General features: G+C 45.9%; 5 protein-coding genes and 1 non-coding gene across 7 annotated transcripts; 4 read left to right on the top strand and 2 right to left on the bottom strand.

Annotated features, from left to right (window-relative positions):
• LOC8062614 (transcription repressor OFP8) lies at positions 1,294 to 2,507 on the top strand. The gene has a single exon (XM_002467549.2). It carries the CDS (start codon positions 1,458 to 1,460, stop codon positions 2,304 to 2,306), a length of 849 nt encoding a protein of 282 aa, XP_002467594.1. The 5' UTR covers positions 1,294 to 1,457; the 3' UTR covers positions 2,307 to 2,507.
• On the top strand, positions 3,897 to 8,612 carry LOC8062877 (C-terminal binding protein AN). The gene is made up of 7 exons (XM_002467548.2): positions 3,897 to 4,590; positions 5,323 to 5,491; positions 5,649 to 5,779; positions 6,575 to 7,348; positions 7,458 to 7,505; positions 8,007 to 8,123; positions 8,262 to 8,612. Exons 1-7 carry the CDS (start codon positions 3,988 to 3,990, stop codon positions 8,331 to 8,333), a joined length of 1,914 nt encoding a protein of 637 aa, XP_002467593.1. The 5' UTR covers positions 3,897 to 3,987; the 3' UTR covers positions 8,334 to 8,612.
• On the bottom strand, positions 8,636 to 9,604 carry LOC110429552 (uncharacterized protein PAM68-like). Its single transcript, XM_021445615.1, has one exon. It carries the CDS (start codon positions 9,434 to 9,436, stop codon positions 8,753 to 8,755), a length of 684 nt encoding a protein of 227 aa, XP_021301290.1. The 5' UTR covers positions 9,437 to 9,604; the 3' UTR covers positions 8,636 to 8,752.
• Positions 10,134 to 13,200, bottom strand: LOC8062613 (probable serine/threonine-protein kinase At1g01540). Of its 2 annotated transcripts, XM_021445605.1 has the most exons (6): positions 12,143 to 13,194; positions 11,608 to 11,712; positions 11,375 to 11,497; positions 10,908 to 11,078; positions 10,481 to 10,817; positions 10,134 to 10,375 (listed from the first exon to the last, which is right to left on the bottom strand). In XM_021445605.1, exons 1-6 carry the CDS (start codon positions 13,000 to 13,002, stop codon positions 10,304 to 10,306), a joined length of 1,668 nt encoding a protein of 555 aa, XP_021301280.1. In that variant the 5' UTR covers positions 13,003 to 13,194; the 3' UTR covers positions 10,134 to 10,303. The 2 variants fall into 2 exon arrangements, with proteins under 2 accessions (XP_021301280.1, XP_021301278.1); XM_021445603.1 differs by having other exon boundaries at positions 10,481 to 11,078; positions 12,143 to 13,200.
• Positions 24,130 to 25,593, top strand: LOC8062612 (delta(1)-pyrroline-2-carboxylate reductase). Its single transcript, XM_002467547.2, has one exon. The coding sequence runs from the start codon at positions 24,349 to 24,351 to the stop codon at positions 25,360 to 25,362; it is 1,014 nt and encodes a 337-aa protein (XP_002467592.1). The 5' UTR covers positions 24,130 to 24,348; the 3' UTR covers positions 25,363 to 25,593.
• On the top strand, positions 26,616 to 26,687 carry TRNAH-GUG. Its single transcript has one exon. It is a non-coding gene; the product is annotated as a tRNA-His (tRNA).

Raw genomic sequence — 26,687 nt, 5'->3', positions numbered from 1 at the left:
AAGGAAAGAGGAATCACTAAGAGGGGAAAAAAATAAATATATTAAAACATATAGCCTCTATGGCCAAATAAATGGACGTATATATGTAATATGATGGATGAGAGGTATGGAAATGAGGCATAGATGAAACACTGTAAACTACACGCATTTTTTTTGCGAGACAAACTAACACGCATTTGATTGGATCAAGTAATTAAATGCCATTGTTATAAAACGCTGGATGCCCATACCAACTGGTCAGTGTCCTTTTCAAATTCATCCTTGCATGGTTTCATCGAATTCATTAGTGATGGCCAAACTTTAATTTAGTTATCGTCATCACAAAACCAAGTTGGTATCACAAAACCGAGTTGATTATCTGTATTGTCCCCACCCGATATTCCACTAGGCTTTTGACAAGCCAAGCACACAGCTAGGTTGTGTTACATTTTTCATAATTAATTAACACTAGAATATTCATGCATATATATATGCAGAACCATAGCTATGCAAATTAATTTTTTTTCTTAGAGAATGAGGCCTGGTTCAGTTGGCGAAATTTTTAGGATTTCGCTACTGTAGCACTTTCATTTGTTTGTGACAAATATTGTCCAATTATAGACTAACTAGAGTCAAAAGATTCGTCTCGTGATTTACAGACAAACTGTGTAATTAGTTTTTATTTTTATCTATATTTAATGCTTTATGCATGTGCCGCAAGATTCGATGTGACGGGAAATTTTGAAAAATTTTGCGAACTAAACAAGGCCTGACTACCTTAGGGCACTCACAATGCAAGACTCTATCACAGAGTCTAAGACAATTAATTACATATTATTTATGGTATTTTGCTGATGTGGCACCGTATTTATTGAAAAAAGAGGTAGAAAAAATAAGACTCCAAGTCTTATTTTTTCTACCTCTTTTTTCAATAAATACGGTGCCACATCAGCAAAATACCATAAATAATATATAGTTAATTATCTTGGACTCTGTGATAGAGTCTTGCATTGATAGTGCCCTTACTATTATAGTCTCGATCTCTACTCCCATCTTGATTGCGACTGTTTATGAGAGAGATGTGAAAAAGGTCTGACATCGGTCTCACCAGAGATGAGTTTGTGCTTAATTAGGGTTTAATTTAACCTAACCCTTTTTAATTTCACACCAGCAGCCCAGCACCCGCCAGATCCTGTCCACGCAAAAACGAGCCGTTTGACTTTGCATGGCTGCTGATCCGATCCTGTGTATTCCTGTCCTCCGGATGCAACAGTCATGCACCAGATGGATGGCTCGCTCTTTTTAAGGCCTCTCCTTCCTCCTCGCCCCAGCAAACACACGACTGCCTTTTCCTTTCGCAACACACACCCCACGAGCGCAGGCGCGGGCGCGGGCGCCGCAGCCTCCGATCCGGCGGCATCGATCTCCGCACTGCTCGCGCCCGCCCCCGCCCCCGCCCCCGCCACCGCCTTCCATCCATGAGGGTGTTGCTGTCGCGCCGGCGCGGCGCCGCCGGCCGCGTGCTGTGCATCAAGAAGAAGGCCCGCGGATTCATGTGCGGCTGCGGCGGCACCAAGGCCATCTCCATCTCCGACGGCTCGTCCGACAAGCAGTCACCAATGGCCACGCCGCAGACCGCCGCGTCCACCACTCCCCTTACCGCCATGTCCACCACCACCACCAGGTCGACGAGAAGACGAGGAGGGAACAGGCCGCCGCCGCCGGCGGCGGCGGCGACGTCAAACACGGAGGCTCCCTCCTCGTTCTCATCCTCGTCTTTGTACGCGGACACCACCACCGACGACGGCGGGCCCAGCAGCATGGAGAGCACGCCCAGCCTGTCGGCGCTCCTGCGCCAGCTCGGCGAGCTGGAGCGCAGCGTCCGCTTCCTGCACACCGCGGGACCCACCGGCAACGGAGCGGAGGCCGGCGCCGGCGCCGGCGTCACTGATGGCAACAAGCAGCAGAACGGCGGCGGCGGCGGGCGGCGGCACCGTCGGACCGTGAGCGAGGGCTGCGGCGGCGGGTCAGGGCGTGTGGAGGAGAGCGTGGCGGTGGTGAAGGAGTCGGCGGACCCGCTGGGCGACTTCCGGCGGTCCATGCTGCAGATGATCGTGGAGAATGAGATCGTGGGCGGGGCCGAGCTCCGGGAGCTGCTGCACCGGTTCCTGTCCCTCAACTCGCCGCACCACCACCACCTCATCCTCCGCGCCTTCGCCGAGATCTGGGAGGAGGTCTTCGCCGGGTACGACCGCACGCCGGACCTGCTCGTCTCCCACCGCAACAAGAAGCAGCAGCATCACCTGCCAACGACGCGTGGTGCTTGATTCGTCGTCTGGTCATCCCATCCGTGGATTTCTTGTTCGTGCCTGGACGGACGAGACTGCAAGGTTTTCGGTAGTTTTTTTTTTTTTTTGTCCGTTGATTTCTTGACGCATTGGTATCATCATCAAGCGTGCTGTGTACAAACGATTCAACTGGAGAGACTGCAAGGTTTTCAGTGGGGTTTTTGTCGATTTCTTGACGAATTGAAATCATCAAGTGTACTCCCTCAACGCTCAATCTAAAGAAAAATGCAATTCTAATTTTTTTTAAAAAAAGATAAATCTAATTAAATTTATAAAAAAATAGTGTCAGATATGCTTGTTATAAGACAAACATTAGAATACATTTCCATTATAAACAAATTTATTTAAAGATATACATATTGACATTATTCTCCATAAACTTAATTAGATTTAAGAAAACTTAAACCAAGAATTACCTTCTTTTTTGAACGGAAGGAATTACAAACGAAACGACAGAGCGGACGAGCCGGCAGGAATACCGAAGGCTCCACGCAACAAATGCCTTGTTTTTCTGAGCTGCTCGCAGACTTTCAGTGAAAAGAAGAGACGGTGAGATTTGTCCTCCATGCACGATCGAGTACGACGTCGCTTTTAGCCGTTGCATTCGTGAAGAATTAACACGCGACGCAGGACGCACAGCCGGTTGGAATGGAAATGACCAAACGGCCGGAAAGGCGCCGCCCGTGATCCCCGGGGCGCTTGACTCGTTGCTGCGCTACTAGTGGCCAGTGTGGGGGTTCGCTCCGTAGTACTACTACTACAACGAACGGGGGGACGAAATGATGGTGCTTGGCTTTGGCCTTTGGGCGTGCGCGGTGACCGCGGCCCGATGGGAAAGGAAATGCCCACCCGATCCCATGGATCCGTCGCGGTCGCACGGCACGGACGCACGCCCGTGCGCGAGGGGGGGGGTCCTTGCGCCGCGTGGTAAAAGACGGAGAGATGCGTTGCGTTGCATCGGTGCCGCCGCACGGACGTCTAGCGAGCTTGACGCTTGCTGATCCAGGCAGCTCTCTTGCTGCTTTTCGGCGAATTCAGATCCGAGTTCCCAGCTAGGCCATTCCACGGTTGCACTTGCACTCACGTACTGTAGAGGCAGAGTATGAGGAAATCCAGCAGTATTACATGGGCCACAGCTTTGTCTGCTTCTGGGCCTCCAAGGAAAACGATGTACGCACCTGCTGGACTTGCTAGACTCCGAAAGACACGTCCAGCCCGCCAGACGTCCTCCGTACACCCTACGAGGCCCATCATAGTACGTCGAAGTATTGCGGACGGCCTACCAGACCGTGCGAACCTCCATGGGCTGAGCTTGAATGACCGTACTAATTGGGCCATAGTCCCTTGCAGGCTTGCACAAGACTGTTGCCGACCAACGCATAGGAATTGCGGTGCGCAGCACGGGCAGTCTGTGGCTGGCATGATGGCAGCATGGCACCTCCTCCGCGTCCCGGGCGGCTCGAACCCCGGCGCGCCGTGCGCCGAGACCGAAGCACGCACGGCACGCGGCAGGACGGGTCGCTTTCATTGTATAGCCAGCGCCCGGCCCGCCCCGCACACACACAAGGAAAACAGCAGCCAGCCAGACCAAACGGGGGCGCGCGCGCAGTCAGCTCCTCGCTCGGCCCCCGCGACTGGCCGTCCAAAGGGCCCAGAAAAAATGCTGCACGGCCCGGCCCACTCCGCTTCGCCGGCGACGGCCGCCGCCGGCGGCGGCGTGCAGCCGCTGGTGGTGGCGCTCAACTGCCTCGAGGACCCGTCGCTGGAGCAGGAGGCGCTGTCGGGCGCGGCGGCCGTGGAGCACGCGCCGCTCTCGTCCCTATCCGCGGGGCGCGTCGAGGCCGCCGCCGCCGTGCTGCTGCCCTCGCTCGCCTTCCTCCCGCGCGCCGCGCAGCGGAGGCTCCGCCCGTGGCAGCTGCTGCTCTGCCTCGGCTCGCCCGAGCGCGCCGCCGACGCCGCGGCGGCCGCCGAGCTCGGCCTCCGCCTCGTCCACGTCGACGCCAACCGCGCCGAGGAGGTGGCCGACACCGTCATGGCGCTCTTCCTGGGCCTCCTCCGCCGCACCCACCTGCTGTCCCGCCACGCCTCCTCGTCGTCCCCGACCGCCGGGTGGCTCGGCTCCGTCCAGCCGCTGTGCCGGGGCATGCGACGCTGCAGGGGGCTCGTGCTGGGCATCATCGGCGTCAACGCCGCCGCGCGGTGCCTCGCCACCCGCAGCCTTGCCTTCCGCATGAGCGTCCTCTACTTCGATCCGATATACGAGGTACCGGATCCGCCGCTAATACACTTCCATCCTGTGATCTGCGCTGCTAGATTCCAGTTGCGAGTTTTGCTGTTCTAGCCTAGGGTTCAAATGCCGGTGTGCGCCGTGACCCGTGGGCAGTATTAGTTAACGTGATTTGGAATTTCTGAAATGTGTTAGCAGATGATTGCTCACTAGTTTCCTGCGTCCTTTAATGTAAAGGCGATCTGCCTTTTGGCTTCTAGTGTATCATCACACGCCTACTTGTAGATTCAGTGGTCCTTTTTTTCGCCTCGTTGTTGGACATTAGTTGAACTTGTCGCATGATTGTGTGTATGCCGATTGATTTCTGGCAACCAGAATGCTAGAGGTTTATTAGTACCTTTTTCAAATTATATATGGATCTGAATGTGCTGTGGGTTTGCCTGAACTCCTAGTCAAACACTTTGAGAGTTTCACTCTTTTTTTCTACCTTTCCACAAGATTTTAACTAGAAAAAATTACATTCAAATGACCATATAAAAACATATGTTGCCATAAGTAAGTCATAGTCAGTTGATTTGGTGTCGAACATAAAATCAGTTTAGATTTATCTCCTCAGTTCTGGTACCTTTTACTGCAAATTTCATAATATTGCTGCAGTTGTATAAGTTTTCATGGTGTTTCTGGATTATTGGACACGTGTAATATTGGTGATGAAGTTAAAGCATGATATAGATCTGACCTTGTTAATTGTAATGACATTATGTGAAGGTTACTGGGAAAGTAAAGCGTCCTTCTATTGTATTTCCTTCTGCTGCAAGAAGAATGGATACTCTCAATGATTTGTTAGCAGCAAGTGATCTTGTTTCGCTTCATTGTGCATTGACAAATGATACAACACATATACTTAATGCTGAGCGCCTTCAGCACATAAAACCTGGTAAGACATGCCTTACTTGTTTCCTTGTTTTGTTTATCTGTTTCAGCCCCTCCTTTTGGTAGTCTCATGCTCTCTGCATTATAATTAGTTTTCTGTTTTCTTCTTCGTGCTATAAGCCTATAACACACTGTGGGTGACTACCTTTTGAATGTTGCAGGAGCGTTCATAGTCAACACTGGTAGCTGTCAGCTCATAGATGATTGTGCACTCAAACAACTCTTGATTGATGGCACTATAGCTGGATGTGCATTAGATGGTGCTGAAGGCCCCCAGTGGATGGAAGCATGGGTATGAAACTAGTTTGTTCTTCCCAATAGGCTTCCTTTGGAACTTTGCTTTTACTAAAGTATATGTTCCATTTCATCTAGCACCTTTAGCAATATTTGCTACAGTATCCAGTTCACTATTGCTCCCTGTTTAACATACACGAATAGCTCTGTCATGATGGGGATAGGGAAAAATTGAAGCCTTAGGGCCTGTTTAGATTGACAATGAAAATTTTTTGGGTGTCACATCGAATGTGTCGGAAGGATGTCGGGAGGATTTTTAAGAAACTAATAAAAAAACAAATTACATAGCTCGTCAGGAAACTTCAAGACAAATTTATTAAGCATAATTAATCTATCATTAGCATATGTGGGTTACTGTAGCACTTAAGGCTAATCGTGGAGTAACTAGGCTTAAAAGATTCGTCTCGCGATTCTCAACTAAACTGTGTAATTAGTTTATTTTTTTATCTACATTTAATATTCCATGCATGTGTCCAAAGATTCGATGGGATGGATGAAAAAATTTTGGGTGGGAAACTAAACAGGGCCTTACATCAATAGGAAACTTGGTCTTTATACTCTGTATGGAGTTTTTCTAGTTACAGACTATACAAGCAGCTTCTAGTCTTAGTTCAAAAAGATTGGAAAAATTAAAAATGGTGTCCTATCAGAGATAAGGAAAGGCAACTGATGTGCTTTATAGTTTTCTTACTCTATGCACTTGCGATGCTTGCTTTACTCATTATATGCCAATAGGAAAGTCACCTTTTAATCAAATGATTTGATACTAATTATGTGTTCATTGATCACACAGGTGCATGAGATGCCAAATGTTTTAATTCTTCCTCGAAGTGCCGACTACAGTGAGGAAGTGTGGATGGAGATCAGAGAGAAAGCAATTGCAATATTGCAGTCCTTTCTCTATGATGGTGTTGTTCCAAACAATGTTATTTCTGATGAAGATGAAGAGATAAGTGAAGTGGGATGTGACGATGATCAACTTGCTAAACAAGAAAAAGAACATGCTTTGCAGATTTGTGATGGTGAACAACAAACAGAAGAAAGCCAATTAACTGCAGAATATGACAAAAGAAGAGCCATTTCACAACCTGAAGAGCCTCAAGCTTCTGCACAATCTCATACTATTGGCTCCAGATCTGAAGGAAGGCGCAGCCGATCTGGAAAGAAAGGGAAAAAGAGACCTGCTCGCCGCAGATCACAACAGAAAATGGATGAATTGTCAACTGTAGAAGGTGGAAGTAACTATTCTTCACGCAGAGATGATGATAATCAAGTGTTAAGTTCTAGTTCACGATTTGCATCGCCTGAGGACTCCAAAAATAAACATAAGTCTTCTGTTGAATCTCCAATGGAGATAATTTCTGAAAATAAGTTGCCTGCAGGGCTTGGTAGAAAGCCTCCTGAGAAGTTAAAAGAAGGTTTTGTTATTGCTCTAAAGACAAGAGATAATTCAGGTTTTTATGTTTCAAGAGAGAGGGTCGCTGGCGGTGGATGGTATCTGGATGTGATACCAAATGCTACAAAGAGGGATCCTGCTGCTCAGTTTCTAGTCACTTTCAGAAACAAGGTGTTGTTATTTTTCTTGCCTTTCTTTTTCTATCCATTGTTTTTACTTGAACAGCCAATTTGGATACTGTACAGATACAGATACTGAGAATATGTTTTATGCTCTTTAGGACACTATGGGACTGCGATCTTTTGTTGCTGGAGGCAAACTATTACAGGTATCGCGTTTTAAATTACTGTTATTAGAAAGTGACCTCAGTATTCCTATGTTTTCATAGTTAGTGAAGTAGGGAGGATACTAGGTAAGCACCTATGCTCTGTTTGTGTTTGGTAGCTAGTGACTGATGAATGTTATTGAGCATATGCATTCACATCCGTATTGATCCTACGATTATTGACTCCTTTGTTCCTTGCTCACAGTTATCTACTTGAATGCATGATTTGTCACAGTGTTGCTATCTGCTAAACTGCTCTCCTTGCTTCATCCTTTAGTTGTTTTTGATGATGTACATGTGTGTGTTTTCATGCTTGCTCCATATCTGCAACCTTAAAAGGTTGAGAAATGGAACTACCAGGTTTCGTTTGTACTAAGTCACCCATGATCCATATAGCCCCATATTCAATGTAGTAGGAATTGATGTTTGATCATCATTGATGTTTGATCATCGTTGATGTTGTGATGTTTCTAAATGTTGGACTGGCTTTTATTGCATTGTCAGGCTAATAATAAGATGGAGTTTGTCTTCACAAGTCATTCTTTTGATGTTTGTGAGAGCTGGATGCTCGAAGGGTCCCTTTCAGAATGCTGCAAACTGGTTAATCGCAAAAATTCTTTGGTATGTTCATTTGCCGCTGCCATTCTAAGCAGGATGAACTTAACATACACAAATATCCCCATTAGTTAGACAAAATGAAATACTTGCACTGATTTATGTGTTGTTTATACCTTTCCCGGTGGTTAAATTTTTCTGTAGGCCGTACTTGAAGTCTATATTGAGGTCCTTGGAGCTCCGAGTGAAGATGGTGTCGTTCGGTGGCTTGATTAATACATCTGGGCTATACTATCAAGAGAACACTTTAAGGCTATCTTATTTCTAGTGAACAATTTAGGACCATGCTGCCAAAGCCACTGCCCACTGTTGTCCTCGGGTTAGGTCTTCTCTGAGTTTCCTCTTGCCAAGGCTCAGTTTTGGTTGTTGTTCTACTGCATGGACCCGCAGCGCAGAGTCATTGAATTTTTTTGACTGTCTGCTTGTTGTAAGATGTATCTGTAATTTAATTATACAGTATGACAAGCACAGTCACTATTCCCTATTCAAAATTCAGTACGACTGTATGCACTTGTGGATTACTTAGCTAATTTATATTGCCTTTTTTATTCAAAGGTAAGATCAATGTAATACCCCAATGAAATATTACATGATCAGTAGCAAGTTGCACAGGATTTTCAGCCCTGTCCAGCCAGTCATTTCTTCATCTGCTTGGCCTTCTTCTCCTTCTCCTTCTGGATCTCTTCCTGCCACAGCACGGGCCAGTTGGCCCGGGCCTCGTCGATGCCGAGCAGCGAGCCTTCCCTGTCGGGGTCCCAGCTCGCCGACAGCGTGCCGTAGGCGATGCCGAGCGCCGACGTGCCGAAGGCGACGAGGATGGTGAGCAGCGGCACCCACGAAGGCACCACCACCCCCTGGCCGCGCTTGAGCGCGTCGTACACGTTGAGCAGCGCGACGCCCGTCGCCATGGGAAGGCCCACCGTGAACGCGATCCGGCGCAGGATGCGGTCGAACACGGGCTGCGGAAGCTCGTCGTCGTCGCCGTCGACCTCGCCGCCGCCGCTGCTGCTGCTGCCGGTGCCGCCGTCTCGCTTCGCGAGGGACGTTTTTTCTTCCATCATCAGGAGCTGCTGCTGCCGGTCCTGCAGGTCCTGCTGCCGCCGCCGCTCCTGCTGCTTCTCCTTCCGGGTGGTCTTCTTGGACGGCGCCGCGTCGCCGCCGGTCCCGAAGCTGCTGTCCGTGGCCGCCGAGCGGATGGTTGAGGCGCATCGTCGTCGTCTGGAGAGTGGCGAGAGGCTGGATGTGGTGGAGTGAAGAGCCCATGGGTGGGGTGGTTTTGCGGTCGGGGCAGCCGCTTGGTGGTGGAGTAAGGCGGCCATGTCTATCCTCCGCGTGGTTTCACCGTCGAAGACGCCGACGAGCTCTCTGTCGCGCGCGCGCGCGCGGTATGGTGTTTCAATGCTTGGTTTCGCCGATGATAAATGGGCTTATCGCCTTGAGCGAGCTGTGGCGCGTAGTGCATGTGTTGGAGATAAGATAATGCTTCTGTTTGGTTTTTGATAAAAAGATATCTCGTGTGGACCCACAGAAAATATCTCGTGTCAGCAAGCGCAGGCCCACCTGGTAGTGAAAAAGGCAAGGAGCTTTTCTGAAAGATAAGAACAGGCCGCTGTCGAAGCTGGTGCCGACGCGCAGTGCGCTCGAATCCCGCCGGCGACGACGACGACCACCGGGGTACAAGAGGCGTCGGCACCATCACGATTCACGAATTCACACCCCCTCCCCTGCGGATGGGCGCGTGGTGCGCGGTTGCGAGCAGCAGCAATCGAAAGCACGCTGAGCGAAACATTACTAACACCGCGGGCGGAGGGGGTGGAATGGTGGATGACAGGAACAACGACGGTCGTCGACGTCGCCGCCGCCTACGGGCAACGCTGCTACTGCCCCAAGGTCTGAGTTGCTGGCTGTGCAGGTGCAGCGGGCCAGCGGTGGTTACATCCTCACAGCGAAGAGTCGTAAACTGGCAAGGCAGACTGTACCTTTGTTAGGTTTAGATCATGCAAAAGAGGAGGATGATTAGCTGGTGCCACTGCTGTTGGTGGTCAAGAACACCGTATACCAGTTATTAACCGTACCATCGCTGTCACAGAACGAATACATAATCTTTACAGTGCAAGAGATTACAACTAGTACCAAAACGTTTTGCTATTATTAGCATCCCATCCCAGTGTCCCAGTAGTCTCCCATCACCTGCTGCGTTCGCGTTCTTCGTAGCTATCTGACTCCCGAGGCGACAGGTCCCGCGCGAGCTTGAACTCCTGCAGGCCACGCACATTTTCACAGTGGTTACTATCAAGAACGAGAACGCCGTGAAAGCTCAATCTTGCGTGTACATTACACGGGGATGGATACGGCGTACGTACGTCTCTGAGAATCTGGTCGTCTTCCAGCATATGAACCACATGCGGCATGGTGGGTCTCTGGCTGCCGTCCGGGTCGACGCACCGGAGCGCGGCGAGCACCGCCCGCTTCAGCGCCTTGGACGGCGGCGGCTCCGGCAGCCTCGGGTCCAGCACCTCCTCCACCCTCCGCTCGGCCACCATGCGCTTCAGCCACTCCACCAGGTCCACCTCGTCGGTGGGTCTAGTGTAGTCCACTGGAGTCCTGCCGGTGATGACCTCCATCACCAGCACTCCGAAGCTGTACACGTCGCTCCTCTCGTTCAGCATCCCGGTCTTGGCGTACTCCGGTGCCACGTACCTGCAATGCAGCAAATGCGGTAGCCGGTAATGAAATCGAGCAAAACTTCCTTCCTTCCCTGAGAAAGCAGAGGAAACCAACAACACTGACCCGAACGTTCCCACGACACGAGTGGTGATGTAGGATCTCTCCGAGCAGAGAAGCTTGGCGAGCCCGAAATCCGACACCTTGGCGTTCCACTGCCGGTCCAGGAGAATGTTGCTGGATTTGATGTCGCGGTGCACTATCTTGGGCTCCAGACCCTCGTGGAGATACGCCAGCCTGAACCGACAGAAATTGCACTGCACGATTCAGTTTTCGACAGTTGTAACAAATTAGGTAGCACAGAGTAGAGACTAGAGAGTGCCAGACAGGCAGACAGTGTGTTGCTTTCAGACGCAGCTTGCTAGTAGGAGTACTTCCCTAATCATGCCCCATTAAACAGCAAAACCAGTACTACTGTTGTGCTGTGTCAACATTCAACAAAGTTTTAATGTTTTCTGGTCATCATAATTTCAGTCCGGACATTAGATCGGCAGGCAAACCAGTAATACGGATAAAGCAAAAGAAAGTGTTACCCTTTAGCCGTTCCAAGGAGTATGCGCATCCTGATGTCCCAGGTCAGTGGGCTGATTTCACTGTCATCATGGTGCAGCCACTTATCCAGATTGCTGTTCTCCATGTACTCGTAAACAAGCATCCTGATGATGGGGGACACATCAACTCTTTGGATCAAAATTACTGTCAATGTGGTTCAATCATGTCTCGTTTAAACCGAATGGTAAATTGGCAATGCTGATCTGCACCGTACCTGCAAGCTCCCTCGCTGCAGTAGCCGAGCAAACTGACCAGGTTCTTGTGCCGGACGCGCCCGATCGTCTGAACCTCCATCCTAAAATCTCTCTCGGCCTGACCCCTGATGATTAATTAAGTACACATCAGCCGTTGATATTATTTTGTATTAAATACAAATCTTTCTTTTATTAACAGAAGATAAACAAACGATTACGATCAGTGGTGTGGCTAGCTAGCGCGCTACATCTGACACTGATCTGAAGAGTGGATAGAGTTTGATTTTTGTTATGTTCAGGAGGATACAATACAGGAAGCAATTTAATCCAAATTGAAACGTAACAACCAACCAACCACCTCTCTTCTCGTGGCCAACCAAGAAAGAAGCAGATATTTGGTGATAACAAACTTTTATAAACAAAATGAAATGAGAGATTTTCCAGCATGAGATCCAGGAAACAAAAAAACGACTAGAAAAGTTTGATTTGCGTGTGAGTTTTGTTCACGCTTCCGATCCAACCGGACAAATCTCGAAGCGGCGGAAAGAAGCTAACCTGTTGTTGTGGAGGTTTTTGATGGCGACGGCGGTGCCGTCGCGGAGCACGCCCCTGAACACGACGCCGTACCCGCCTTCCCCCATCACGTTGGCGGGGGCGAGCCCGGCCGTGGCCTCCTCCATCTCGCGGCGCGTGTACCGCCGGCCCCACCCGCGCTGTGCCGCCGCCTCTGGAACCTCCGCATCATCGCTGCCACCGCTGCTTGTGGCCGTCTCCTCGCCGCTCGTCCTCGCGAAATGCTCCGCGAGGATCAGCGGCGCCTTCTGCTCCGCCCTGATGGCCTCGATCGGCGGCTGTTCGAACGAAGCGGGGCGGGGGCGCCACCGAGCGGCGGCCGCCTCCTCGACGTCCTTGTTGGCCGGCGGCGGCATTGGCACTGCTTCATGTTGATGGTGCGCATGCACGCGGTGCTTGAGGGACTTGATGGCGCCGGGGCGGTGCGGGCACGGGGCGAGGCGAGGTGTGCGGCGACGCCGGCTGCAGCGGCGGCAGAGGCAGACGATGAGGCAGAGGAGGGCGAGGGCGGCCGCCGCGGCGCCTGCGGCGACGAGGACCCAGGCGCGGAGGCCCAGGACAGGGGTGCGCTGCGAGAGCCAGGCGACTCTCGGGACGCCGACGCCCAACACGGACGCCGACGGCGCCGTGGGCCCCTGCTGCTTGTGCTGTGGGTGGAGATGGTGGCGCGGCGGCGCAGGAGAGGAACGGGAGTGGCGGCCCTGGGGGCTGCTCGCCACGCCCACGCGCCGCGCGGTGTGCTGGGATAGCGCCCTCGGAGTAGGAGCAGTCATGGCTGCGCGCCGACGCTGAGCCGTGGAAGCTCGTGGAGTTGTAGCTGTAGGTGGAGGTTCAGTTTCCATTTAATTAGGGCTTTCCAGTTAATAATGGGAGTATGGGACTACCGTTTAGATCGACTTGAAACTATACTTCAAATTTGTTACACAATTGCGAACACTGCTACACAAAAGGAGCCCGTTGCCACTTTGCCGTTGGTTACTTGTGGCTGAGGCTTGTGGAGTGTTTTTCTCCCTTCTAGTGACAAATATAGACGTACGCGTTTATATATACATGCACATGTACTCACACTAATGACGCAAAATACATACTCTACTAGTGGAAGGCGCGCGCCATCGCACGCGTCCCAGATTTGCTAATTAGCTTGAAATGTTTGTGTAAAAAATATTTTCAGTTTTCACAGGAAAACAGGATTAAGTTTAATGAACTAAATATCAATATATGTCATTACTCCGTACATGGGTATATATATTCCACAAATTGATTACATAATCTTAGTAATATTTATGGTGAACACAGAGTCGCGGAGAGTAACTCACAGGTTTGCAGAGTATGCAAGATGTTTAGTTAGGCATATATATGTAGATATGTATACATATACACTGCATATATTGTTTACATTGGAAAAGGCACACGTAACAAATTTACACGAACTGCAGCTGACTCAAGTAATCCAAGTTGTGGTTTTTCTCCTATGACTGATTAAGCGATGGATAATTTGCAGTAGCAAATGTGGTTGTGTATGCCCTTGCTTCTTTTCCTGGTTTTAAAGCAAAGAAATAAGAAAAGTAAATATTTTGAAGGCAGATTGCAAATCTGATTATACAATAAAAGAAAAGGCTGTTAGAGAAGGAAAATGAATGCAAGCAAGGAACTGATTCAGCACTCCTAAAACAATACAACAAAAATATTGCAATGACTAACCAAGAGACTCTGCTTAGAGATAGAAAGGAAGACTTTCTATTTAATATTGTAATGACTACCCTTGCCATTCTACACCTAAATTGCTTCTAAAATTAGCTACTTTACCCCGGCCTAGAAAATCTAGCAGACTTATTAGGGAACTGTTACGCAACTATAATCATCCAATTGCAGAACTGAAAATGTTCAGGTTATTACCTTACTGAAGCCAGCCTTGAAATTGAAATGGGAGTGTTCTGGGTTTTTTTGGCATGCATGCTATGATCATGCACCTGATAAATGATGTGTTTCGATGGACCCAAATAAATACGGAGAGCTGCTTCCATTGGTCTGACACAGTAACACTTTTAAATCTAACCGGCAGATTATAGTCATTATCCACTCTGCATCCACTGTGCAAGTTAGGTTTCAGTAACCACAGGAACTACAGTTAAACTGGTACTCATCTGCTAAATATCAGACTGTCATTTGGAACATAGTAAATTGCCTTTTTGACGCGCTGAAATTCGAATCCTAGTATTGTATCCTGCATTTAGCAAACATAAACAACAGAAAATGGATCAAACAATTTTTTGAAAAAGGAAAATATAGGCCTTGTTTAGATCCAAAAATTTTTTGGATTTTGATACTGTAGCATTTTCGTTTTTATTTGACAAACATTATCCAATCATGAAGCAACTAAGCTTAAAAGATTCGTCTCGTGATTTACAGATAAACTGTGCAATTAGTTATCTTTTTTATCTATATTTAATGTTCCATGCATGTGACGCAAGATTCGATGTGATGGGGAATCTTGTAAAGTTTTGGGTTTTTGGGAGTATCTAAACAAGGCCATAGTAGAAATATGCACATTTGTGTAACCCTCACCATGGTTTTCTATGGATTAAAACTCAGCAAGGGTGAAGTGCAGTTCGCAGCAGCAGGTAAGTGGGCTGCTAACAGGCTGCAGACAACAAGCATAAAGCACAAGCTGAGTTTTTGCGAGTAGCATCTCCCCTTGCATCGTATTTCATTGTCCGATATCCCTAGATGTTTTATCTGCACAAGCCATAGAACACAATTCAGCTGCAGAAATAAATCATGAGATGCTCTGCAATAACAGAAAACAACATTCTTATTTCTATACATGCATAAGAATTAGGTAAGTGTCTCCATGAGGTACTATCTCATTACTATAAGCAAATGTCATTACATCTAGTGTTGGTAGAGCAATTAATCCACTGTACTCCCTCAAGAAATGTCATACGGACAAAACTATATTTAGTTGACAAACTATCAATGTGTTTTACATATAGTGTTGGAAACCACCAAGCTTGTAGCATCACAACAAATTTGGATGCTATTGAGCGTGTGTGAATCCAATCTGGCTTATTTAGCTGATAGTTAGGTATGTAGTACTATTCTTATGTTTCCCGAATGAATATTTAAGGATAGGAGATAAAAAAAACTAAAATAAAAGGATACTATGAATCCTGTACAATGACCAAGATACTATGAAGCTACCACATAGAATAATCCTTCAAAATCAAGATGGGGATGCATTGTCACCTTTCATACCTGATATTTGGTTTAGTCCATTTGAGCCTACAACCGAATTGTTGACATCGAAATACTCTGCCTTCAACTTGAACACCATGCAGATACATTTGGTAAAAGTATACGTATGTAAATTTTCTGTTACTGCAGCACAAAAGTTATTTTTTAATTTTCATTGAAAATAGGATTTTTTTTTTGAAGCCTCAGAAACATACCATTCATCATCTGTTAATCAACTTGGAGCCTGAAGACATGCCTAGTACCTCACAAGCGAATGGACATCAGATCATATCCTTTAGCAATGGGTATAAATTTTTCATCATAGGTTGAAGAAGGGAAGATTGAAGATAGGATTTTTTTTTGAAGCCACAAAAACGTACCATTCATCATTTGTTTATCAACTTGGAGCCTCAAGACATGCTTAGTACATGCCTAGTCCCTCACAAGCGAATAGATATCAGATCATGTTATTGGCAATGGGTATAAATTTTTCATCATAGGCTGAACAAAGGAAGGAAGAATAAGTCAAAGGTTTTCACCGAAGATAGATTTTTTTTTAAGCCTCATATGAACATAGGACTGCCTTATCTTTACCCCATACTCATTTGCCCGTATCATCCACATATATTACTATGGCATCAAAATAACAGGGTACCCCAAATTCAATCGTCCAACAACCAGTTTGTTCACACGCTACATCCAAACACACAGGCATGAGCAATAAACACGCGTGATCTGTGTAAGCATTGTATACAAATAGATCCGAAATCAATTGCACACAACAAGCAAAAAATTAGGAAGAAGCAGAGCACAAACCAGAAATAAATAGACGAAGAGATCGATCCAGCAGAAAGAACAGGAACCTGTCCACTGGCCGCACCACCGGAGAGACGGGACAAGAAGACAACGCTTCCAGAAACCGTACGAGGACGGAACGCAGCGACAACAGCACGCACGCCGGGCCGGCACGACCCGAGAACTGGAACGACGGAACACGGCGGCGCAATCCGTCTGGTGAGCCCACTCACGAAGGCCGCAAGCAACGGCCAGGCACGACGGCAGGCACGCCGGGCCGCAGGCACCCAAGGCCCGGCGGAAGACGGCGGCGCAATCCGTGCAACGAGCCCACCCATGGAAGCTGCAAGCGACAGCCAGGCGGACGGCACCGCGAGACCCGAGGCACCGAAGGTAGGAACCAAAATCAGGGCACCAGTGGCATCAGAGGCAACCAAGAGGGAAGCGTCATACGGAGGAAGTAAGGAGAACGAAATCAATGGCAAACCGACGAAAATCTGGGAGGGAGGGCGGAGAGAAACAAGGGCCTTGTTTAGTTCCGAAAAGTGGAAAGTTTTCGGTACTGTAGCACTTTCGTTTGTTTGTGACAAATATTATCCAATCATAGACTAACTAGGATCAAAAGATTCGTCTCGTGATTTACAGCTAAACTGTGTAATTAGTTTTTGTTTTTGTCTATATTTAATGTTTCATGCATGTGCCACAAGATTCGATGTGACGGGGAATCTTGAAAATTTTTTGGTTTTCAAGGTGAACTAAACAAGGCCAAGGTGAAGACGGCCGTCTCCCCTTTTTTCCCTGCGAAACATTTATCTTTTTTTTTGCTGCTACAGTACCAGCGATGACGTGGACAGGCTGAGACGCCGGAGAATTCCCGGTGAATTATGTGTAGAATTCATATTAGCACCTCCAACCGTATTCGAAAAAAAGGCGAGCACCTACGAACATCTGCAAAAGTATATAATATTTTATTCCTGAAAAAATGGAGTTTTATAACTCCTAAAACAGTATTAGAAGAAATAAAGAAAGTCATCTCCAAGAGTTTTTGATAATTCACTCCTAAAATATAGATTATAATTTTATATCAGAAATTCTATACTATTTTAAAATTATCCTAAACTTTTTTTATATATTTTCGTGTACATTTGCATTTAAGAACCCTTTCTTACTCTTTATTTTTTTCATACCCTTTCACCTCCAGATTGACTGACAAACACGCTCAAGGAGAGAAGATATGTGTTACTTGGAAGCGTGTAATTTTAGGCAGAATAGGATGACTTTTTCCAAGTTGTAAAAGATTAGAAGGATGGATTATGAGTTGTTTGAAAAGAGTTTTTTCTCATCTTACTAAAAACCAAGGATTAGGAAGGGATCTAGGCAATCTTGGAGATGGTCTAAATTGAGAACCCTCCCATTTTCAAATCTAACTAATTTGTCTTGACGCACAAATATTTTCAAATTTAACTAATTTATCTTAACAGAGAAAGGCGAATATAGGTCCTTTGCTACATGATGACATTGATCTCAGGCACACACTAAAAAAGAGCTAATTCATTTACTTAGAGAAGAATAAATCAAATGGTGCCAAAGATTAAAATAAAGGATAAATAATTTATTGAAAGGGGATTGTAATATATGGTACTCCCAACTGGTTGACAATGGAAGGTATCATAAATCGTGGATTTTTTTTTCAAGTGGTGAAAGGGGACTAAACTTTTAATGGTATTGAAGCTCTTAAATCTCACACGGCTATTTATTATATATTATATATAAAGGCTTATTCGATCAACCAGGGGTGAGTCAATTATCCTTGATTGAATCACAAGCTGATGACATACCTCAAATAAGTGATATTGAAAATGAGACTATCCCCAATAGGTGATGCATAAGAGCAACTTCAACAGCTTTGCTATTCTTGTTATGAAGGCCTTTTAGAACTTCTATAGTAGAAAAATAGGCTCCAACAGATATGTTATTTGGTTTTCTAAAATAGAAAATTTGCTATCTCTTGATTTTCGCTGGCCATATATAGCCAACCACTGGCACTAGCTATCTGATAGCAAGGCTGTTGTGAACCTCTTCTTTTTTAAAAAGTTATCTATTTTACAAAATGGCTAAACATTAGAATTTGACTACTAAATTTAAGCTCTTGGAGATGCTCTAACGATATATAAACTCAAATGTGTGTTTGCATGTTATTTTAGAAAAAAAAAACAGCTTCCAATAGGGTAGGCATACGAAGGAAGCAGTTTGCGTAAGAGGCTGGACGCAACCCCAAATATACATCTGCTAGCAGCCCTTGCATGCTTTACGCTACGCGCCCCACATCGCTCAAGCTGCTGTTGTCCGTTGCGTCCCCTATAAGAAAACACCAAAAAAATAGGTAGGTGACTTTTTTGCTACAACGCCACGTACTTCATCTAATGGGTCTTTATTTGGGTCATATTTGTTAGAGATAGTTTTATACAACCATTCTATGAAAAAGAGGTAAGCAAACGAATTTTTTCAGGTGAAACTTAATAGGAGTCTTTTGGACAATAACAAAAGTCAATCTTATAGCGTTGTTTGAAGAATTTCATAAAGGAACCTTGCCTCATTTTAGTGTAAGGTTTTGGCATATAAAAAACAGTTCCGCCAAATATGTATTTTGAATGTAGCAGATAAAATAATTAAACATTACACAAACTTCTTTCATGTCAAGTAGATACATTATAGGAGTAGTTGTCATTCTCCATGAAAGCTTACATGAATTTCGTATCATAGAAAAAATATTAAACCTTGTCAATCAAATTGTTGTTGTAAATCAAAATAGATTTTGAGAAAGCATATAAAGTGAAAGGGTCCTTTAATTTATGCAAGAATCTTTCTTATGAAAGGATTCTTTTTTTTTACATAATTTGTAACAAAGGGATGCGTAGCAGTTAAAGTGAACGATGACATAACCAATCAATCTGATACTCATAAGGTCCTGTTTAGATCTCATAATCTAAAGTTTAGTTGGCTAGTCACAAGGAGAATAAACTATAATAAATCTAAAGTTTAGTTGGGGTAAATGCAACTATTATTGCTGATGCCTTCAACTGCAAGTTGGGACAATTTCCCATGAAGTATTTAGGTCTCCCCCTTAGTTACAAAAGATTGTCCAAGGAAGAACTTGGTGTGTCAGCTAGTAAGGTAGAAAATAGATTGGAGACATGGAAATGTGATCAACTGTCACATGGGGGTAGATCCATTCTTATCAACTCAAGCCTGTCTAGCATCCCAATGTACTCTATGGGGTTTTACTGGCTGCATGATGGAACTCATAAGAGATTGGACACAGCTAGAGGCCGGTTCTTTTGGGAAGGAGTTGGTAATTTGAAGAAGTATCATATGATCAAGTGGGGAGCTCTAGCAGTTCCTAAAGAATTTGGGGGGCTAGGTTTTGTAGACACTAGAACTATGAACATTGTACTACTTTCAAAGTGGACCTTTAAGTTGGATAGAGGGGACAAAAGCATGGCCTTAGATGTGTTAAGGAAAAAATATCTAAATGATAAGAGCTTTTGTCAGTCCAAAAACAGAGGATGTTTTCAGTTTTGGCAAGGACTTCAAAAAGCCAAAGAATGGTAAGAGAGAGGTGTCAAATGGAAGCTTGGTAATGGTAAAAGGATCAGATTTTGGCATGACGTATGGCTGGATGAATGCCCTTTCAAGATCAGATTTCCCAGGTTATATAGGATCTGCAGGAATCAGGAGGATACTGTATCCAAGTTAAAAGAGATGGGATGGGAATTAGATCTGAGAAGGAGACTAGGCAATGAAGAAGTAGCAGAATGGAATGACCTACAAGAAACTCTTGAGTTAGTTCAACTTTCTGAGTCAGAGGACACGGCTGTTTGGGCTCTTGAAGCTTCAGGAAACTTTTCAACTAAATCCTTGTATAGATTCATGAAGAATAGTGGTCAAATAGATCTTAGATGACAGAAATCTGGAAGTCTAGACTTCCCCTCAAAATCAAGATCTTTTTATGGATGTTATGGCATGATAGAGTTCTAACCAGGGAACAAATGAAAATTAGGAAATGGAAGGGTTCTGAAAAGTGCAAGTATTGTGGCAAGCTCGAAACTAGGAACCATCTTTTTTTCAATTGCGTTATTACCCAAGTAATTTGGGTCTGGGTTAGGATCAGTTTGAGGTGGCCTGAGAGACCAACCTCAGTTCAAAGTCTTGAGACTATGATTGGTCTAGGACTAGGCACTAATAGAGATAGCTCAACCCTTATTATTATAGCCAGTGTGGTTTGGTGTCTATGGAAGACTAGAAATGACTGGCTTTTCAATGATCACCTGATCAAGTCGCCTAAAGCCATTGCTCACAAAATTTTGGGTCTTTTTTGTCACAATGGATAATTTTTCTGAAGCCGAAGGACAAGCTGATCATGGAGGACAACCTGAAGAAGCTTTAGGAAGGACTTCAGGGGTGGTGACTACGTTGGTCTGAAGGGCAGTGTTGGCTAGATGTTTTCAGGAGCTGTTACCTTAGAGGTGTTTTTTTGAGGTGTTTGCGACACATCAACTACTGAGATAGCCAGTTGTTCCCTGTTTTCTTTTTTCAGTGCCTGTAGCTATCTTAACTCTGTTGTAGTTGTTTTGTTGGAACTTTGTTTTGTAAGCTGGTTATCCCAGCAGCTACTTTTTGCTTTCAATATAAGCAGGGGTAAAGCCTTTGGTCTTAAAAAAATGTATAGCGAGAAAAATTCTGGTTTACTAGTTGTAAGTTGAGTTCCCTTTTTAATTAGCCAGTGCGCCTGCGGTACTGCTCGGGCGAGGGAAAGGGACACGTCGATCAGTGCTCAGCTCAGAACTCGCTTCGGCTTCGCGGAGAAACGTCGGTGCTGAAACGCCGATGCGAGCTGTTGCCTGTTGATGCTCTGCTGCAGCGATAGCTGGGGTGGGTGCCTTGCGTGTCAAACCATCGCCGCCGTGTGGCTAGGCTAGTTGCTACGGCCCGCCTCGCCTCGCCTCGGTAAAAAGCACAGCACAGCACAGGGCCAGCTTCCAGAAATGGCTTGCTGAGTTCTGAAATGGGGCGAGATCACAACGAGTATCGTCGGTTGCCGACGTTCCGCCACGGTTTGCGATCTGCCTGCCTGTGGTGTGGATGCTGCGTCGGTCGGGGGGCCGCTTGGCGTCTTTGTGCTCGGGACTGCACTGCACCCACGCTGAGGTGCCGGCGGCGTTATGCATGGCTTTGTTGTTGGTTGTTGCCGGATGTCGCGGTGTGAACTGGCTGATTGACTGCTATTTTTCTCTAACTCTGTTTCTTCACAGCGCTTAAACCTTTGTTGTTGCCGGATTGGTTTAAGCATCACGGTTTGCTGTGAAGATTGGTTTAAGCGCCACGGTTGTATTTTTAACTCCGGCGCTCAAACCGTGGCGCTTAAACTGCCGGATGTCTATTGGTTTAAGCGCTTAAACTGCTGTGAAGATTTGTTGTATTTTTCTCTTACAACAAATCTTTATCGTTAGTAAATAAATTAAGAATTATTAGTGTGTTATGTTATTATACTTAGTAATTATGATAATAGGATTAGTTTTGATAAGTGCTAATACATTGATTAGTGCATGTTTTGTACGCTAATTAGGTCATTAGTGGTGCTAATTAGTATATTTATTTTAAATTAGTGATTATCATGGCAAAAATAGTATTAGTGCATTTTTATTAGTGTCTAATTGGTTCTTTTAAATAATATATATAATTAGTCAATTATTCTAATCCTATCCACTTTCATCCATCCATCCAAACAGAAAAATAGCTCGTCTCATCTATCCAACCAAACATGTATCATGAATATCTTTATCCCAATATCCATGAATCATTATATCCCATCCAACTTTGTCTTCGAACCAAACACACTTTTAGCTACCTCTCTCTACTCCCTTTTACTCCAATTGTTTATGAAAATCAAAATATTCCATGCACTTGCTCCCTACCCAAAGCGTATTTCTGTGGTCAAGCGTTTCCTATTTATTTGGCTGAAAAGCCATGACTGAAAGTACTGTTCGTTGATTTGTTGTAAGATAAAAATATTACTGAATGGTTCATAAATTCGACAGATAAACTTAAACTTAACTGATGATTAAGGTTGAAAGTGGTATGGATAATTCTCCGCTCCGAATCCGAATTTTAAGGATATGGATAAATGGTTTTAATATCCATGCGTATATGGATAATCCGAATCCAATTATAGACGGATGCGGTGTAGGATATGTGATTGGTGAAATCCAACGGATATGGATTATCCAATAATTGAACACGGATTATCCGACACTTATAATAGGATATTCGAATATTTTAAGGAGCTCAAGTGAAAAGAATATAAGTCAGCTTAGCCCATGACACAAGTATTATTATATTATAGCCTATAGCAAAGCTTGTCTAATGAAATAATTCTAAGGACTAGTACAAGGTAAAGAGTGAAGACAAAGTTTTGCCTAATTAAGAATATTTACTTATTTCACACATTTTTTCTACTCTTAAATTCAAACGGCTAACTTGTATTAAATTTTGAGATCTTAAATCAAAATGGTGGTTGTTGGTGATTATTTTGTATTGCACAACCGTCTTATAACTTCGGTTAATGAATTGTTTCTCACCATAAAAACAACACTTAAGCACATATTATCTGATTTTAAAAAGTCCGCTTCCGTTCCGATACCGATTCGAATCCGTACCATTTCCGATATCCTAAAAATCCGTATTCGTATCCGAATCCGTGTGATATCCGATCCGCTTCGAATCTGATCAAGAAAAAATGATTAGGATATGGAAAAGCTATTATCCGTTCCGATCTGATCCGTTTTCATCTCTACTAATGATGTGTCTATTTTGCTAATAAACTTGGTAGCTTGAGAACACAAATGACGTGAATGGATAAAAAAATCACGGCAATAGTGTTGGAAAGCTTAGCCAATCACGCATCAAGTCACAGGAAAGTTTCCCTTAGCTTAGACCGGATGTTTTTTCTTTCCTTCAAAATGCACAGGCAAAGGAAACTTTTCATAGGAAGGGATATGCTCGATCCTACGTTCCAAACGCATAAACAGTGTAGAAATTAGAGAAATCTTGATTGCTGTACTTTTCCTTTGAAAATCCTATCAGTCAAACGGGGCCATATAATTTTTTCCCCGAAAGTACCCTGCAATGTTATAGCACTACAGTCTACAGGTAGATGGCGAACGGAATGGTGATGCTGCAAAAGTGCACAATGCGGCGACGGATTGGTTAATGCTGATGTTGGGCAGTGAATCCAGTGATGGATACTCCAATGGTGAGCACTGATGCTGCAAAGTCAAAGAGCTGTGATGTTTTTCGCAATACTCGGTTCGTTAATCCCTACTTACTGCGGTGCATAACAAACAGCTGAAAGAGCCACGCTATGTAGAAGAGATCTCTGAAGCCGGGTCTGCCAAACTGCAGAGTGAAAGTCGTTTTGTGCCCAGTTTAACAGCGCAGTGCAGTTCATCAATCTACTGAATGCAATAGCAGCGAATTCGTCGCGAGGAGGTAATACATTTTCCGGTCATGCCAGATATTGGGCAGCAAAGTTTGGCAACAAATTGCTGAACACTAAATTGGAGAACAGTACGTAACTTTCAGCAACTCGTCTAAACAGAAGCATTTTCGCAGGAATTCCGTGTAAATTGCTGAGCATAATTCACCTTGACTACTTGACCTGGTTGCTTGGATGAAATTCCAGGGAGCCAAGGCCTTGTTTAGTGCATCCTAAAATTTAAAAAAAAGTTCAAAATCTCTCATCATATTAAATCTTGCAGCACATACATAAAACATTAAATATAAATAAAAAATAATTAATTATATAATTTATTTGTAATTCTTGAGATGATTTTTTAAACCTACTTAACCAATAATTAAATAATAATTATTAAATAAAACCGAAAATACTAAGTAGCAAAATTTTTTAAAAAAATCAGAACCGAAGATATGAATCCTCAATAGACTCCCGAGTCAACCCGGTCAACACTAATACCAGTCTCGTCTTCCTTTCCCTACCCTTTCCCAGTCCCCAACCAAAGCGCATCCGCGAACCGACGATCCACCACAGCACCAGCGAAACGGAGGCGGAGCGGAGCGGAGCGGAGCAGAGCAGAGCAGGCATGGCGGCCGAGCCATCGCACCCGTTCGTCTACATCGACGCGGCGGCGCTCCACTCGCTGCTCCCCTTCACGTCCCTGATCCCGCACCTCCGCGCGGGGCTCGCCCACCCGGACCTCTCCACCTGCATCCAGTGCCCGCAGCGCGTCTCCTTCCCGCTCCCCACGGCGGGGCCGTCGGCCGCGCTCCTCCTCATGCCCTCCTGGTGCGCGCACCCGTCCCTCCCCTACCTCGCGCTCAAGGCCGTCACCTCCTTCCCGTCCAACGCGCCGCGCCTCCCGTCCGTGCACGCCGCCGTCTCCCTCTTCAGCGCCGCCACGGGGGTCCCGCTCGCCTCTATCGACGGCACCGCGCTCACGCTGCGCCGCACGGCCGCCGTCTCCGCGCTCGCCGCCTCCCTCCTCCTCGCCTCCCGGTCCCGCCCGCCGGAGGTCCTCGCGCTCGCGGGCGCCGGCGCGCTCGCGCCCTACCTCGCGGAGGCGCACCTGGCCGCGCTCCCGTCCATCTCCCGCGTCCTCGTCTGGAACCGCACCAGGGCCAAGTCCGCCGCGCTCGTCGCCAGGCTCCGCGAGTCGCACCCGGGGCTCGCCGTCGAGGAGGTGGACAGCATGGACGAGGCGGTCGCCGCCGCGGACGTCGTGAGCTGCGCCACGGGGTCGCGGGACCCCATCGTGCGCGGGGCGCTGCTGCGCCCCAGCGCGCACCTGGACCTGGTGGGGTCGTTCACGCCCGCGATGCGGGAGTGCGACGACGACGCGCTGCGCCGTGGGAGGGTGTTCATCGACTTCGAGGCGGCGATGGAGGAGGCCGGGGAGCTGGTGGGCGCGGTCCAGAGGGGCGTGCTGAGGAGGGAGGACGTGGCGGGCACGCTGTCGGAGCTGGCCGCAGGGACTGTGGTGGGGCGACGCAGCGACGACGAGATCACCGTGTTCAAGTCCGTTGGCACCGCCGTCGTGGATCTCTTGGCGGCGCAGCTGGCCTACGAGACGCACGTCGCCGCAACCAAGGATGCTTGAGGCGAGCAGCTTTGTAGTTTTAGATGATGCGGCCGGTGTTCCTTTTTCTTCTCCAACGAGCCATCAGAACACAAATAAACGGATCAGCTCAATCCTTATTATGCACTATTCATAATGGTTGGTGATACATCCACTTGTTAATGAATTCCAATGAGAATGTATGTTTTCTGTACTCCGCGTCTATATGTTTGTTTGTGCTTACTCATGTTTGTTGGGAAAGTGAATTCGTAATTCGTAAGTGTTCATAGTTAAAATGGAGCTTCATGGTTTGAACATCTGTGTTCTTTCCATGCCAGACCAGAACTATCATGAGTAGGGCCCTCAAAAACCAAAAAGTTTTCAAGATTTCTCGTTACATCGAATCTTGCGGCACATGCATTAAGTTTTATATATAGACGAAAACAAAAACTAATTACACAGTTTGCCTGTAAATCGCGAGACGAATCTTTTGATCCTAGTTAGTCTACCCCAAACAAACGAAAGTGCTACGGTATCGAAATCCAAAATCTTTTTGAAACTAAACAAGGCCCGCTCGTTTGATACAGCTCATGTTGTGAGCTTTTTTTTTTTTGCCAAACATTCTTTTTCAAAGCAGCTTTATGAATGAAACTATTTTTCTTCTTCTCTTTTAAAGACATGAGTTGAAATTAAATTAAAAAAAGTAATTTATCCTAACTCTCTCTCCTATTTCTTTCTTTCATCCATGCATAAAGCTGTTTGCGAAATAACTTTTTCAAAACAGTTCAACTTTTTCTAACAGTTCAGCTCTTTTTAAAAAATACAACTTCGCTAGTAAAGCTAAGATGTGCCAAACAGGACTAGAGCTTTGTTTAGTTCTCAAAAAAATTTACAAAACTTTTCAGATATCACATCGAATCTTGCGGCACATGCATGAAGCATTAAATATAGATAAAAAATTAACTAATTACACAGTTTACTTGTAATTTGCGAGATGAATCTTTTGAGCCTACTGAGTCTATGATTGAACAATTTTTATCAAATACAAACGAAAGTGCTACAGTTTTTATTTTGCAAAAAAAAATTAGAACTAAACAAGGCACGAGTCCTTTCAAGGCGCAGCCAGGAGAACTTCTTTTCTTCTCTCTGTTTCGTTTATTGCCTTGCTTCCACGAATCGATGTGGTTTTTTCCCCCTGCTAGCAGTGGTTGTGAATTGTGATGTGCATTGTGGAACAGGAGGGTTGCTGGTTGCAAGCGAACAAAATCAAGTAAATATAGGTTCAAACAACCAAAGTGGCTGTAGTTTAGTGGTGAGAATTCCACGTTGTGGCCGTGGAGACCTGGGCTCGAATCCCAGCAGCCACA

This window comes from Sorghum bicolor, chromosome 1 (genome assembly GCF_000003195.3).
Source record: "Sorghum bicolor cultivar BTx623 chromosome 1, Sorghum_bicolor_NCBIv3, whole genome shotgun sequence".
In the NCBI taxonomy this organism is placed as follows: Eukaryota; Viridiplantae; Streptophyta; class Magnoliopsida; order Poales; family Poaceae; genus Sorghum; species Sorghum bicolor.
This window is presented reverse-complemented; position numbering and strand designations above follow the sequence as displayed.

Coding starts and splice junctions, on each gene's coding strand:
- LOC8062877 (XM_002467548.2), top strand. CDS start 3,988: ATGCTGCACGGCCCGGCCCACTCCGCTTCGCCGGCGACGGCCGCCGCC. Junction 4,591..5,322: donor ACTTCGATCCGATATACGAG/GTACCGGATCCG, acceptor CATTATGTGAAG/GTTACTGGGAAAGTAAAGCG. Junction 7,506..8,006: donor CTGGAGGCAAACTATTACAG/GTATCGCGTTTT, acceptor TTGCATTGTCAG/GCTAATAATAAGATGGAGTT.
- LOC8062614 (XM_002467549.2), top strand. CDS start 1,458: ATGAGGGTGTTGCTGTCGCGCCGGCGCGGCGCCGCCGGCCGCGTGCTG.
- LOC8062612 (XM_002467547.2), top strand. CDS start 24,349: ATGGCGGCCGAGCCATCGCACCCGTTCGTCTACATCGACGCGGCGGCG.
- LOC110429552 (XM_021445615.1), bottom strand. CDS start 9,436: ATGGCCGCCTTACTCCACCACCAAGCGGCTGCCCCGACCGCAAAACCA.
- LOC8062613 (XM_021445603.1), bottom strand. CDS start 13,002: ATGGAAACTGAACCTCCACCTACAGCTACAACTCCACGAGCTTCCACG. Junction 11,713..12,142: donor AAAAACCTCCACAACAACAG/GTTAGCTTCTTT, acceptor ATTAATCATCAG/GGGTCAGGCCGAGAGAGATT. Junction 10,376..10,480: donor ACGACCAGATTCTCAGAGAC/GTACGTACGCCG, acceptor CGTGGCCTGCAG/GAGTTCAAGCTCGCGCGGGA.